Source organism: Pezoporus wallicus, unplaced genomic scaffold (genome assembly GCF_028554395.1).
Source record: "Pezoporus wallicus isolate ANWC-B61680 ecotype Strahan unplaced genomic scaffold, APGP_CSIRO_Pwel_v1 contig_642, whole genome shotgun sequence".
Taxonomy (NCBI): Eukaryota; Metazoa; Chordata; class Aves; order Psittaciformes; family Psittacidae; genus Pezoporus; species Pezoporus wallicus.
The window spans coordinates 2556433-2572693 of NW_026637470.1; the positions used below are offsets into that span (position 1 = coordinate 2556433).

The 16261-nt window shown below is 38.5% G+C and overlaps 1 protein-coding gene across 9 annotated transcripts in view; it reads left to right on the forward strand.

Annotated features, from left to right (window-relative positions):
• Positions 1-16261, forward strand: part of KCNIP4 (potassium voltage-gated channel interacting protein 4) — a 434877-nt gene that overhangs the window by 396029 nt on the left and 22587 nt on the right. For all 9 annotated transcript variants that reach the window (XM_057405630.1, XM_057405637.1, XM_057405633.1 and 6 more), the window contains one exon: positions 14250-14319. In XM_057405630.1, coding sequence (XP_057261613.1) covers positions 14250-14319 — 70 coding nt within the window. The remainder of the gene's footprint in view (positions 1-14249; positions 14320-16261) is intronic.

The following is a 16261-nucleotide window of genomic DNA, read 5'->3' on the forward strand; positions in this document are numbered from 1 at the left end:
CCAGCAATTTCAATCTCAGTTTCCATAGGGAATGATACAACTATGAGAAATTAAAGCTCCTTCTTAGGCCTAGCTCTGTACAATGGATAACTCTTTTTCAGATGTGTCTGATTCTCTATCTTTTTCACTTCTTGTTATTTGTTTTAACTGGGAAATGTCTTTTGACATTTTTTTTTTCTTTGTTTCTCTATGCTGTTCATGTTTTCACATTTCACAAAATAGGCCAGAAAATATCAACAACGTTTATTTAGATTTATCTCAGTATTTAGTTCCAATGATTTGACTTATGCTACAAATTTTACATATGCTGCCAAAAGCAGTGTATCGAATGTATCCTATGTTGGAGATATTCAAGGCCCGCCTGGACAAGTTCCTGTGTGATGTACTCTAGGTTACCCTGCTGTTGCAGGAGGGTTGGACTAGATGATCTTTTGAGGTCCCTTCCAACCCTTAGGATTCTGTGATTCTGTGAATATCCACATATGAGACAAGGAAAGCTTCAGAATAGGCTAAAGGACACTTAGGCATTTTGTTTAGATTTGTTTTTGCTGTGCTAAAAAGTTATCAGCTCATATTCCTGACCAAACTTCAAATTCCATTCTGTTGCTTTTCTCATGGCTTTAGAGAGCAATGTAGAAATAATCTGTCATTTGTAAGTAACAATGGTATATCTTTCCCTGTCTTATGGAACCTTTCACTTCTCCTTCTCAACGGCATTTAGATTTATAGCTCAATGTATTTCCATGAAGCCCACTCTGGCCCATGAACAGCAGAGCTCTAGTCGTTAAGTACCATCTTCATATCACGGACCGATGCTTTAAGGAGCCCTTTGGGCAGCAGAATAAAGGAGATGGTGTGATGGGAGTGCAGATATGACAGTGGGGTTTTGGAACATAGAGAAGGGAGCCTGTGATTGAATGTTAGAACAGTTTCCTCCTTAGTGAATCTTCTACTTTTTGAGGGTACAGGGAGCTTGTAGGGAAAGCAAAAGCACCAGCAGAGCTTCTAAATTCTAACTCCCTCATGTAAGAAAAACAAAATAAACCCCCCATGGTATTAATGTAGGGAATTGACATATACTTGACTATTGCTGTTGGGGACTGGTGATGTCCTTCGTTCTGCTGAAGTCAATTGCTTGAACTGTTCTAAGGGAGTGCATCTGAGAGACCAGCACTTGCCAGCAAGGAACTATTCCTCCTCTCACCTGAAATGTCAGTTAATTTGAAGGGACATGATCAAAAACACTCACACAGGAATGTGTGAAAGGCATCTCACACAGAAGCAGTGCTCTCCTAGATACAGCTTTTCGCAAGAGGCTGAGTATTTTGTCTTCGCCGAAGTGTTTACAGCAAGCTACACCACTCAGTATCTGAAGCATGGGTTCTGCTACATTTAGTTTAGTTATAGCTCCTGCCAATTTGTGAAGTCAGGATTGCAAAATCCTCTCCTGCAGTGAGGCCAGAAACAGTAAGTACATTTCAGATGCCAGGGACTCATCCATAAAGTTTGGTGTGTCAGGCTTTGGGGTGACCTTTTAAGTTCAAATCTTTAGTCATATTAGCTGATGTTTTACTGCCAGTGCTAATAATAAGAAACTAAAAATTACACTAGTCAGTGGGATCTTTGCTAAACAAAGAACAGCACTGATTAAAAGCCTGGCTGGCACTTTTCCCAGTGCATAGTGGAAGCAGCCACTGTGTTGATTGTTATTTACTGTGTGAAGCCGCTCATGCTGGGTGTGAGCCAGTTCCTTTATTTCTGCTTGTTTTCCTCTGAAACTGCCATAGCAAGTAGAGGGTGGGAAGAGGCTTTTGTTCATTAGAGTATCTTCCAGTGGAAACTCAAAATCGTGTACATCTTTGCTGTGCCATTTGGAAACATTATTGTAACTCTCCTACGTACTAAATAGAAGAAAGAAATTTTGTATTTTGCGTGGTAAGACAAGGCTTAGAAGGAGTTTTTACATATATTTCACTAGTGGATGTCAATGGAGACTTATGCTACCAAATCCACTCACTTCCACAATGTTCCTAGAAATACAGACTGCCACAAATAAGCTATAAAATGACTCCACAGCTCCTGCGGTAGAAATTATAATGCAACAACCTGGGGTGTTGCCTTTGTGAACCTTTAACTGAAGTAATTCCACTGCACTTTTGATCAGGGAGGAAATATCAAAAGGGAGGATATCCCTTTAGACCCAGTAATTAGTGCATTCCATTTGGGAATGCCTCCTATGTTCTAGGTCCTCCTTCAAAAGCTGCTTATGCTTTACACTTGTAACTATAAATAGGCAAATTCATAGGAAGGCTTTAGAGTAGGGACAAAGACTGAAATAACCATCCCTAACCATTTAACAAAAAAACACTTTCCTTTCGCATTACTCACTCTGTCTTTCATCCCATACAGCTTCTACAAAGAAGAGAAAATATTTCTTCACCTCTGTTTCTAGCTTTCAAGGCTCCCAAGTATGTTCAAGTATATAAGACTACAGTATGTTATGTTCTAATCTATAAGGCTTAATTCTGCAATAATTGAGAACAAAATAGTAAGCTGTTTTAGAAAGAAATTTTGGCCTTGAAGTCATCAGATAAATCTGGTCTGAGATGCACCTTTGGTCAACATATTTCATCATTCATCACTGTCTGATTACAGCATCTTTCTATATGTAAACTAAGAACTGCTTCAATAAGGAAAAGATGCTGTGAAAGCTGCTTCTTTTTTATAACCGACTCCTGAGAAAGCTAAAATGAGAAGCCCATCTTTTATCCATCTCTTCCAGTGAAGCCTGCCTCTGCTCATCTTCCCATCTGTGAACATTTCTCAGTAATTAACTGCAGTTTCTTCAACAGGACCCCAAAATGATAGGTGTAAAGATAGAATAAAACCAACTGTCATCCTTTGTGAGTAGTTTGAGATGCTGTCCTGCCAATCACCCTTCCAGTCCTTTGACAAACTGGCTTTTATAGTAGGCAAACAGCAAAGCTCAAGAGGAACACAGAGGTGGGGGAATAATATAATTGCCTGATCAAAAGAGCCAAAGCAGGTATCTCTTCTATAGTCATTGTGATTATCTCCTACACGAACTGATTTCCTAAGAACCCTCAAAGCTCCCATTTGATGTGTTGAGGTTTTGAATGATATGTCTAGACAAAGGAAATTGAATGTTTCTGTTATTCATCTACTTTCAAAAAGAGGTGTTAAAAGGCAGGAGCCCAAATACTGACAATACAGAATTCTAGAAGTTGCCAGTTCAAAGAAGCTCTTCAGAGAAATAACTGTCTATAATACATTACAAAGACACAGGGTTGTTTTATTTTTTCTCTTTTAATTCACAGGAGAAATAACCCCTTGAAACTTTACCAACACCTAATGGACAATATTTATAGTTCAATCTCTGTGAACTCATTGTCCTCTTGGGGGAATCTAACTGTGGCAGAAAAACAGGTGCTCTCCTCTCCCCATATCTTCTTTTGTTATTTCTTCTTCTAGAAGTATTTAGAGCAAAGGAAAAGAAAAAAGAAAAGGAGCATAAATATGTTTGGAATCTTTTTTCTTAATCTGTATTAACGAGTAAAGAAAAAGATCTTTTGAACTACCTAACTATTCCCAAGTTAGTTTTTCCAGTCTTAATTTCTAGTGCTTTGTTCAGCCACATTTCAAATATTTCAAGAGAGAGGGTTTCTCTGACTTAGTGTTTTTTGAGGCTGCTTCAAAAGCTAGTGCATGGCATCTTCTTTAAGCACATATTTTCATGTATTTTTCAGACTACATTCAGTTTTCCTTTAATGACATCAAAACCTTCTTTGCCCCAGAAACCTCATTTTGTTTATATTATCTACCTTGAAGTCCCGCTAAAATAATTTTGCTTTTATTAGCTGCTGCTGGTTTTCCCCTGCTCTTTGTATTTCTCCTACATTGACCAATAATGTGATCTGAACTCCAGCAGTGCCACACATTCCCTTTTCTGGTATGTGTTCTGCCTTTTTATAGAAAAAAAAAACTCAAAACAAAGAGCCCAGTATAAAAAATGAGCCCTGAATTCTAAGAGTACTTTCAGGACAAAAAGTTAATCGCACTAGTAATCACTTAAAAATAAAAAGGCAATGAAATCTATTCCTGATGAATATATGAAAGATAAGTAGATTTATACTTCCTACAAAGAAATTAGTTACAAAATTACAAATTTATTTGTTTAATTTACAATAAATTGCAAACATTTCTTCTCAGCATGCAGCTCTAAAGTTGGTCAAAACTTGATCTTAGCCCTTCTGGTATTTGGTAAATACATTAAAAATGGTAACATAGTAAATAAATTAAAAATGTATTTACCAAATACCAACATATATTTAAAGGTATTCCAAGTAAGTTCAATACAATACTGATTAATTAATGTGCCGAATTATATAAATTTATTAAATCAAATAAATGAAATCATTACATTTCTTAAGCGAAAATGTCAGGCAAGATTCAATGATGAGAGAGAAGAGGCTGTTGCTATCCTCCCAGATCCATCAGCAGAGAGGCTGAAGGTGTGATCAGGTCCTGCAGACAGTTAACTTTGTTCTTCAGTGATTTCAAAAGTTTACTTACATATTTATAGCTGATCATTTGCTGGGCTGGGCATGTCAAGTGCTCAAGGTGCTCAAGGATTCACTTTCACTCCTCTTGTCTTGCAGATACCACTCATGCTGGAGATAGAGTCATGTTTACAGAACTGACTTCAAACATGGTTGAAAAGTTGTTGGAAGTACAGCATGTTTTAACAAATACATACCCAAAGGCAGCTTTTTATAGCAGAAACAATTTTTTTTCTTTTCTTCCCCTCCCTATTTTCCACTCTTCCCCCCACCCCTGTCTTCCTCTGGGAACAGCATCTGGCTATGAATGTTCTTTTCCTCATTTCTTTTCTGGTCTTAGTCTGAAAACTGCATCCCTATTAGAAGGCAGGACTAACTTGAACCATGTTAAATCAGCTGAGATCATACCATTTTATCTCCAATGGAGGTAAAACTGTAGTGAATGAGAAATTCTAGCCCCTACTTTCTTTCCTGTAACATCATTATATTGTTTTGTTTTCATACATAATACAACAGAACTTGCTTTTGATTATTGATCCTGCCCCTCTACTCTGCTCTCGTGAGACCTCACTTGGAGTATTGTGTGCAGTTCTGGTGTCCTCAACATAAAAAGGACATGGAACTGTTGGAACAAGTCCAGGGGAGGGCCACGAGGATGATCGGGGGACTGGAGCACCTCCTGTATGAAGACAGGCTGAGAAAGTTGGGGCTGTTCAGCCTGCTTGGAGACCTCATAGCAGCCTTCCAATATCTGAAGGGGGCCTATAGGGATTCTGGGGAGGGACTTTTTGTTAGGGATAGGACAAGGGGTAACGGGTTAAAACTTAAACAGGGGAAGTTTAGATTGGATATAAGGAAGAAATTCTTTTCTGTAAGGGTGGTGAGGCACTGGAATGGGTTGCCCAGGGAGTTTGTGAATGCTCCATGTCTGGCAGTGTTCAAGTCCAGGTTGGACAGAGCCTTGGGTGATATGGTTTAGTGTGAGGTGTCCCTGCCCATGCAGGGGGGTTGGAACTAGATGATCTTCAGGTCCTTTCCAACCCTAACTGTCTTATGATTCTATGTATTCCCAGTAGGCATACACACATAGAGCACATGTATACATAAAATATACATACCTGTATACATAGCCAGCTGCACAATTCACAGATGCACAGAACAGGCACATAAACACAGGCAGCACCAACAGCCTCCCCTGAGGCTGAGCAGGATAGAGGTCCACAAATGATAATACATACATATGTATACACATAGATACTGTGCATAAGAGCCCTCGAGGCTGTAGCCCCACTGCAGTTGCTGGTACAGGCCATCTCATGTGCACACACAAATCTGGACCGGACTCCCTGGGTCCTAGGAGCCAACCCCACCATGGTGTCATAGTTAGAGACCCACTCACATCCTGGGTCCCAGGTCACATCACCTGCTCACCAGCTCATCCATCTTGCTCTTTTCTAGCACTCACACCCCTGCACATGCTCCAGACAAACAAACTGACTAGCTAACTGTGTACATGTGGACAGGACTTTTTATCCCCTTACCCCTCTATTTTCCTACACTTGTTCCTCTGCCGATCACCTAAATCCCTCCCTTTCCCCACCTCTTCTTTGCTGCTAAACATCCCATAATAAGACCTGTGCAATCCCAAAATGCTCTTCCGCTGCATGCTGGAATGTGTCCACCACAATGAAGCAGCAGTCCTCTTCAGTCCAAGCATTCATCCATCTTGGTGCCCTGACGCTGGGGCTGAGGCTTTCCTGGGACAGCGCCAGGAAGTGCCAGGACAGTGTTTCCCTTCCTCTCTGTCCTTAATTTGGGTTCCTGCTTCCTTTGTACCTCTGTGCTCCTCTGGGCTTGTGGAGCAGGGCCTTTGATGGTCTGGTGGTTCCTGAGATGTCCTGGAAGCAGCTACGGCAGGGCGTTATTTGGGCTCCCCAAGCTGCCATTGTCTCTTTGTGCTCCTCTGTGGGTGCACAGGCGAGCTTTTACCACGTAACCTAACAAAAGCCAGCATTCAGCCAGGAGCAGCATGCTTATAAAATATAAACAGTTTTATTAAGTATAAATAAAATATAAACAAGTTTAGTCTAGAAGTACATTAGGTTGTATTTTTTTTTCTGCTCTGCTTGAAGTATATTCACTGGCCTGCAGACACAACTAAATCATTTTATACCATGTCAGCTGGATATTAGCTAAATTTATGCCGTAAGGCATAATAAAACTCTAAAAAGCCAGCTCCTGCATTGGCCCTAGAGGAAAAAAGGCACAGCAGCCACTGAATTCTCTTCTTCCTGTGTCTGCAAGCTGAAAGATTTTTAGATAAATTTTGGGTATAAACTTCTAACTAGCATTTTTTTCATGTCCTATGACATGACATTATCCGCTACCATTAATTATTTGCGATAAAACGCATTTTGATTAATAGCATACATACTGACTTATATCATCTTCTAATAGTTTTTTTTTAATGTCCAAATAAGTAATTTTTCAATATTGCATCTGCTTGCCAAATTAGCATCACCCCTTTCTTGTGGCCCAGAAGTGTAGCAGTTGTTGAAAGAGCATTGGGTTTTCCTGTTTGCCATGAGAATTTACCATATCGGTGTACCATGTTGCTATCACTTATACTCCCTTGCGCTGGAAATCCTGAATTGCACCTCATTTTTTCCCAGGAAAGGGTTCTCTCTCTGCATCCTTTGGCTTCTGTTACAGAAACAGCACAAAGCAAGATGTGACACAAAGCGAAAATGCAGAATATTAGGAAAGAGAATTGTTTCATGCTTTTCACAAAAGGTGCCAGTTCTTAAAAGTGAGCTGAGATTTTACATCTGTCTGACTGGAAATTTGCATCTATCTGATGACTTCTTGGTTTGATCTTGGATTGTTATGTCTGAAAAATTGAGTAATATTTGGTGATAGCCTGGTAAAGGGTTACTTGTGATGGAGCTTCTGCAAGGAAAGATTAGGATCTGGAAAAGATTTTGAGATGTGGGGATTCAGAGAGGGGCTGTTAAAATGGTTTCTTCAAAAAACTAGGAAACAGAGACTATGTGAGATAGGGCTTGGTGCTCTATTGCAAAGGGAAAGAGAAAAGACAGGTGGAAATAAAGCATCAACCAGAGGAACTAAGAAGAAGCTCTGGGGAGAGCTCTCCTTGCAGAGTGGAGGGAAATGAGTGAAGAAATGACCAGGAACAAGATCCATCCTTCAGCACAACCAAGCCAAGTGGATTAGCAAATCTGGGAAAAAGAGTTTGGGCCACCCTGTGTTGGAGGCAAACTGGGATATTACATTAAATAGCAGGCACTTGAAGTATTTAAAACCAGCTGTTATGAATTTGCAGCTGTAGGAAGGAAAGTTAATTTCCTCAGAAATCTTGACAATGAAATTGCTGTCACCATTGTTTCTCTTTGGCTTTTATATCACTTCCTGTTTTGGGGTTTATTTTGCAACTGTAAACTTTTTTCAGTATAACTTCACCACCCCTGAACAGCCAGTTATTCCAATTCTCATGTGTAAACATGAGATATTTTAATGACCCAGCAGCTTAATCTTAGCAGCACTTAGAATCACATTTGTCATTTCAACAAACTCAAACCATTTTTTTTTAATGTGACACTGCTTGTTTGAGAGAACTTTTTCTGTTTGTCTCTGATCCTCCCACCCTCACCCTTCTGCTTTTGTAACTACTTACTTTCCTGGTTCCCATCACCCTAGGGCTACAGAGCCATTACTTAAGCAGTAACACTGAGAAACAAAATACTGTAATCTGAAGCGAACTGGCAAAACCTAGAGAGGCTACTGAGTGTCAGAGATCTATATTTAGGTTTTGAAAGTGGCAGTTGGTAAGATTTATAAGTCTTGTTGTTTTGGATCAAGTGTCATATCTGTACAAAAAATATCTGCTTGGCTCAGCAACTGCAGTAAAATGTCTGATTAGTGCTGTTCTTGGCAAAAGTCTTCAGGTGGATGTCATGTGAATGTTGTAGGATCATAGAATAGTTAGTGTTGGAAAGGACCTTAAGATCATCTAGTTCCAACCCCCCTCCCATGTCAATGTGTCAGCTTCAGTGTCAGAGCAAAAAGGGGTCCTTTCAGCGTGAGATTCATCTGGTGTTTCTGCTTCTTCCAAGGCATGAGATCATGTTAGACATGTTTCACCTGAGTCTTTACCTTTTCTATCACTGGAAGGGCTGCTAGTACCTGTTTCTTATGTCTGCTACTTTTGACACATTTTATTTTGGAGGAGGATCAAAATAGGAGTAATCTGTGAACTGGGTATCACTGGGCTTGTTCCAGATAATTTATATAGTGCTTAAATACTTTAGCAACTGGATTTTCAGATCACCTGAGTTCGCTTGCAATTAAATTTTCTATAAGCTTAGAAAAAACACTGTACATTTCAAGTATAAACTTTGCTGATATAATACATTCCTGTAGCCACACTAAAAAATGCTTCTGTCTGATAACACATTGACTAATGGTTTGCTGATAATTTTGCTGAGTAACTTTATTACAAAGCCACTGATATTTTGCCATGGGAGGGCAATTTAGGCTAAATGCACATCAATGTGCACTGATTAAACATCAAATACATGTGTTTTTTTTCTGAATAAAACTAGATGTTGGTTCCAAATCACTAGCAGGATAAATTAATTTGTATTGCAACCCATGTGCATTGCACAAATATAATTTGGTTAAATTTTCTGCAAGTATAAAAATCATAAGAACGTCTGCATCTCAATTACATACATCAGAATGCCCACTAAATACAGTGAACTTCAATCAGTCTTAGGTATGTAGCTTTGAAAGTAGGAGGTGCACAAAACTGCATAATCCTTAAAAGCATTGAAGACTGAAAAAATCACAAGCTTAAGAATCTATTGTGTCAAGTCCCTAACTCACACTCTTCTTCCTGGTCAGTATGTTCCTGTTCATAATGGCAAATTATCAAAATCCACTTGTCAAAGCCTCTCCTCTCATCCTGTAGAAAAGCTCTGCCATGTACATAGACAACTTTCCAAGGCTGTTGGCTGTGTTTCCAAGGTGGCACATACTTCCACTGAAATTAAGAGTTGTCTGAAGCATCAGTACACTTCAGGTTACCAAGAAGAGTTCAAAAAGTTTTCCTGGTGTCTAATGTGAGCTCACAAACTTCAGACTGTGGCCACAAAACTTTGTTAAATTGTCTGTCTCTACTAAGAGTTTTGTTCCTTTGTTCCTTAATCTCTGTCACAGCCTTTCAGATGGGCTGCTACTATCTCAGCCCTTAACGATGGCCTAAACTAAAGAAGCTGAGCTCTCTCTCTCTTGGTCCTCATTAGCTATGTGTTCTCATCCCTAGTAGTCTTCATGGCCTTCTGCTGAACCCTCTTCAGTTCTCCCACATCCTTGGAGGGGCCCCAAGACTGTCCCAAGTAGAGAGAGAGAATACCTTCCTCAGCCTGCTGGCCTTGGACCAATAGGTGGTTTATATTATTTGTAGTGAGAATTCTTTGATGGCTCATATGCTGCTTGACATCAGCTGTAACCCCACAGAGCTGCCATTCAGCGAGGGCAGAGGAGGATTTGTTCCCAGGCACAGAACATTGAGATTCTTGTTGAGCTTTGTGAGGTGCCTATTGGCCCAGAATTCATTATTAATTTGACTTACTTATGTTATTAGATCAAGCCATTTGTTAAATTTTCATGCTGCTTGGATCAAACCCCTATTATATGCAGATGAAAAATTAGTCACTGGACTGGACTATGAAAAGCCAATGTGAGTTTAGGTTGTGCGATTTTTGGTAGAATTTAGCTTGAAAGTATCAGCATGCTATTTCAAAATTACATATGTGTTCTTCTATCAAGTTTTGTGTGTTTATGGAACATTTAGATTTTCAGTCAAAATAGAAGTGCATGCAAAAAGAGAAAATACTATCAGTTAAAAATAATGAAATCAATGGACATGAACATAGATCTAAAATGAAGCAGAGTGAAAACTGACAGCAGATAAAGCATGGGATGAAGAACCTGTCATGCAAAAGCACATAAATATATTGTAAATTGCCAAAGCTCTTAATACAGCTTTATCCATCATACACTGTTTGTTATACAGCCAAAAGTCTGAGTTTTGAGTTTGTTTCTCCATTCTCTTTTCACATTTCATTTCACTATTTCTCCTTTTTTGTCTTTTGTGGTTTGTCTTTTGTCTAAAAAGGGTGTTGATTAGGTGATAAAGAAGAATCCACTCACTGCAGTATACTTAGGGATATTGCAAAAAAGGCAGCTTAGACAGCATGAAGCTTGTAAATAATTTACAGGTTTGCAGTGGTTTGTAAGACCATGTGCTGGAGGTGTAATCTCCCAGCAGTAGAATTGCAAGCAAGAAAGATCAAAAGGCAGAATCATATTTATTATTCTCTGTCTCGTCTTTCTGTCAGTTTGCATTTTTTTTAAAGGAGGGAGCACTGGACTCAGGAAAAAGAGTTCAGAATGAAATTTCCCTCCTTTTTATTCTCCAGAAGTAAAATATAATGCATCATTAATGCAATTTTAAAAGACTGTCAAACAGAAATTTTCTGTAACAGATTATATACAGCTGGAGGAAAAAAGAATATACAAAATGGTTTAAATAAGGCTCACATTTTTCTTTCAAACAATTTAATTATTTTCCTCTCTTTTATATAAGTTTAATGAAAGGTTAGAAAGATTTTTTTTCATTATAGTGGGTAGAATGGACAAAGTCAGCAATAACTTGACATAAAGCCATGGAGCATACTTTACAATTACAGTATTAAATCTCTTTCATGGAACTAGAGAAATCTCCTGATAAACACAGTAAAGCCAGGTTTATGAGTCACGAAAAGAGCAGTTTTGGAGGTAAATGATGCTGTCTCTCTCTATATATATATTTAGACTTAAATTATTTAAGAGCAGGAGTGTTCACTGCCTTGTAGTCTCAGAGGAAAGATCCAAGTTAAAGAAAGATTTTAACTGATATTTCTGATAAGAATTGGCCAGCATCACATATTTTTAATGAATGTCCTTAAGATACCATTACTACAGACTTCCAAGAATGGAAAAGATATGGTGTTAGTGGCAATGATTTCATAAAGAGCAGAGGAAAATACAGAGGGTCAACGTAGGGAAATTCAAGAGGTCATTCCTGCCTCTACTTAATACATAATTCTGTGAAAGAAGGTTGCCTTTTCAAGCAACGCTTCTTTCAAACAGTGACAGAAAAAAGTATTACCTTTAAATGAGGTATGTATATCATGTATTTCTCTAAAATTAGGCTGCTAACTCATTTTGAACTAACAAAGAATAAATCAGACAATTTTTTCCAGAGTACCCTTAATTCTCCTCTAGTATCACAACATTTAAATGCAGTCGGGAAATAGAACTCTGATTCTTCACAGCTTCAGACTAAGGACTGGCACAGCTGGAGTTGGTGGCATTTCTCGTAAAAAAGGGAATTGTACTCTATGCAAAATGAGCATATTTTGAATAACTTTCTCATCCAAGGAAAAGGTAGAAAAATTGCTGTACACGTTAATAAGCCACAGAGTTAGATGAATGTAGGAGCACATTTTGTCATTCATTATTTGTTAAGCTTCACAATTAAAAAGAAAAAAAAAGAAAGAAAAAAACAGGAAATTCTTAATTGTAGACATTCAAATATATAGAGGGACTTTGTTTTGGTTTTCTTTTTTAGTTCACTCAAAATGTGCCTAGCTTTTTGTCTGAAAAGATACTGCATATGGAACAGAAAGGAGCCACAGCAGTTTTTTTCTAGATTTTAAAATACTGCATTGTTCTTTCACACTCCCACCCATCTTGGGGAGAAGGCTGCCCCTTATTCTTCCTGGGGCAAGTCTGGGAATGATGTAGACTATGTTCTGATGTGTGCTTGGGATTTATGAAATACTTTTGTCAAATTTTCTACATTGCATAACATTTTATCAGTGAGTACCTGAACACTTCTCTGATGTTTTCTTTATTGTGCTTCAAATACAAGTAAAACCACTGCTCTTTTGCGCGTACTTATATAACACCAGAAGGCTTCACATAAAAGGACAAGCTAGTAAACTTGCTGGGGACCACAAAGACGGTATCCTATCTGACTACAGTCTTTTGGGGAAGTAGAGAGAGATGTTTTAGAATGTCCTCACAACCAAATACCGCCTCACCTAAGGGATTGCTCCTTCCCTGATGAAGGGTAGAGATGCTAGATTAATTTTCCTGTTCCTCCCATTCCCTGAAGGCTTTGGTTTGAAAGGCAGTGTGGCCCAGCAGTCAGTATATACCTTGTCTTACAGAGGCCTGTGCTGTAAGTCTAATCAGTGACAGGCTCTGTGGCCAGGAACAAATTTTATACGTCTGTCTCTATGACATCTGTTTTACATCTGTACTGATCAAACAGAATTGTTTCCTACTCCATGCTTGCATGTGCTTAGTTATGGTGGAGAGCTGATTTTGGCTGAGGATAAGTGACATAAATCAAAATAATCATAGATTTACAGATCTGATATGCATTTTTCAGGCAGTGCATTCATCTCTCAGCAAGATTACACTGTTTGTTTCTTAGCAGAAGCTGTCATAACTAGGAATATCTCAGTGTTCCTTATTTGAGCTAATAGAAATATCATCTGCTCTCACAGGAAAATCCGTTGTTACACTGGTAAAAGATCTTACACTGTTCTTTAACTTCATTTAAAGCTATTTCCTTTCTCTAGTTTAGGACTAGGAGTAAATAAATTTGAGCCATCACTCCACATAGCTTAGAAATAGACAAAAATAAATATATAAATCTTAGTACTTAATTTGTCTTTTTTTTATTTACCTTTGTTTCTAGAAATACTTTCCTTTTAAAGAGCTTGAGAGGCTTTTTTCACACTCTGTGTTAAAGGAATAAATACAAAAGGGAATTAAGTGCATTGCCCAAAGCCATCTGCTCAGTCTGACAAATTCAAGTCTAGAAGCTGTCTGTCTGGCCTTTGATGTTTATGTGCGACTTAGTAAACAAAATAATATTCCTTCTGCTTTTCCTACCTCTTTACATAAGTAATTTTTTTAAACTCACTGGTCTAATCCTCTTTTCTTCCACTTTACTTCCTTTTTCTTTGTAATAACTCTGTTCTGACACTTCATGCTTATTCTTTATTACATATTGCAGCTTATGAAAAATATATAAAGAGGCAGAAGTATCTGCAAGGTTTGAATAGAATTTTCTGTTGTAGGGTCTTTTGAATTCATTGAATATAACTGTTCTAGTATAATATGACTGCATGATCTATCAGTAATACCTAACTGCAAATGCAGTTTACATTCCTGCTTGGTTTCCATACCACACAAATGCTGCTGGCAGCTGCAGGAGCAACCACCCATGTCCCACGGTGACACCAATAGTTCCATCCACTGCAGCAGAGTGGTTGCTGCTCACATCTAACTCAGGTCTCAACACTGAAGTTGAGTTATATGGCACAGAAGAAATATTTGTTCCATGGGAACTCTTTAGGAAGATGCTTCAAAGTGATAAACATTTAATGCATTATTATTCGGTTGAGAGTGCAAAATCAGACATGTTAAACCCCCAGTTACATTCATGTTCTGTAGCGTCTCATGAACACATAATTTGACTGGGCCAGATTGGATGCTATTCAGTTCTCGTCTTTCACTTTTTTTCAGGAATGCCCCAGTGGTGTTGTCAATGAAGAAACCTTCAAAGATATTTACTCTCAGTTCTTTCCACAGGGAGGTGAGTGCATGTAATTAGTACTACAGTGAACAAAGAGCTTTGTTTGTTAGTTCCTAAGTCTGACAAAAGACCCATTGCTCAACTTGACACGATTGTTGTCTCAAGCTCTAGCTGAACTCAAGGGATAATTTCCTGATGGATGGACACATTTTAAAGTATATATTTCTGAATGGAATGCAGTGATACCTACAAGAAGTCAGTCTTCTATTATGAAGTTACTAGCTGTGTTTGGGTACCTTTGAAAGCCAGGTTTCTCCAAGTAGATTATTTCTTTTTAAACTTTCTACACAGCCTTCCTCATTCTGTTTTATTCCACAAAATCTTTCACAGTAGGAATGAAAACTGTAGAAGGCACTACAGGTACCCTCTAATATTAATGGCAGAACCCCTTTGACTTCTATGTGGTTTCTTTACTTATATAAGGGCTTTTTTTTTTTTTTTGCTAACCTGAATTTCAGTTAATCAGCTTCTAGGAGTTCCATTACTTTCTTTTTCTTTAGTACCTTTTAGTGCAATGAAGGTAATACAAAAATGTGCAACACTTTTTTTTTGTCCGGAACCTTGGATTTTCTTTCAATTTGAATTGTTTTCCTCTCTTCCATTTCTCTTGCTTTTGTCATTCAATACTCCTTCTTCATATTCTCCTACAGCACTTCAATGCTGCCTGTTCATCTTCTCCCACAGCTCTTGAGATTTTCATGTTTCCCTGGGACTGTTCATACCTCTTTCTGTTCATTTGTATTTTAAAAACCCACACACTTAATTGGTATGAACAAAACATGTACCAATTAGTTTTATTTTGAATGAAGACTTAGAAGATAAAGAGTAGCATTCAGTATGGATTACCATCACTGAAATCCTTACTAAGTAGGCACACTCAATAGGGAAGAACAAAAGGCTAGAAGAGTTGACCTGCCTACTGATTATTTCTGTATCTAAGCTTTTAAACCAAGCTAACAATTACAGCTTCTGATATTATATTTTTTAGTTACCCTGGCTAATGAAAATAATTCTTTGCATGTGACTACACCTTTACTACACTTTAATAATATTTCCTATTGTAACATTCGGAATTGTTTATGAGCAAAGAGAAGGCACATCTTTTCTAAAAGTAGAGCTAAAATGTATTGTGAGAATAAATGCAATCTTAAAAGCCTAATCTTCTAGTCTAGACCTAATTGTTACAGAAAGAATATTAATGTAATTGAAATTGATATATACTCAATTCTTAGTTTCTACCCCTTTTTCTGGTGCTAATGCTCACCCTTCCACTGCTGCTCTGGGCCTTTAGGGCAGTGGCATCATGTGGAGGAGAAGGTGGGGACTGCAGTGGACTGTCGGCATTTGGAGTCCTTCTGCAGGAGGAATACGATGTTCACGTTGGTGCTTTCAGCTTCCTCACAGGATTCACCTGGGGTCATTTCTACATGCTTGCTGACGTGTTTTTAAGCCTTTATATTTCTCCATTTGTTTGCAGCTCCACATTACACTCAAGTCTGACTATAGGTGGTGATTTTTACATGTGTTAGATACTATTTCTTTGCATTGCTACCCCTAAAACCAGTTTTGTTCATCTCCATACCCACATTTCTTTAACTGACTGAGTTGTCTGTAGCTGTGGGGCTCCTAGTGCCAGTCTTTGTCCTGAGCCCTCTCATCACACACCTGCTCTCCTCTGTGCTAAATCCCATCCCTCAGCTGCTTAAGGTCTGTGTTGGTGTGTGGGGCAAAAAGTTCTTCACTGCATCATTATGTTAGTCATGAATGCCTGCTTCTACATAGAATAACTGCCTATTACTGTTACATGTGTAAAGCTGTAGTTGCACCACAGAACTAAAATCAATGAGACTAAGAAACCCAATCAATTTGAGAGATTGTTGTCACAGCTAACCCACAGGAAACATGGCTGCAAGCTGACGAGCCTCTGTCCTGGGACAAGCAC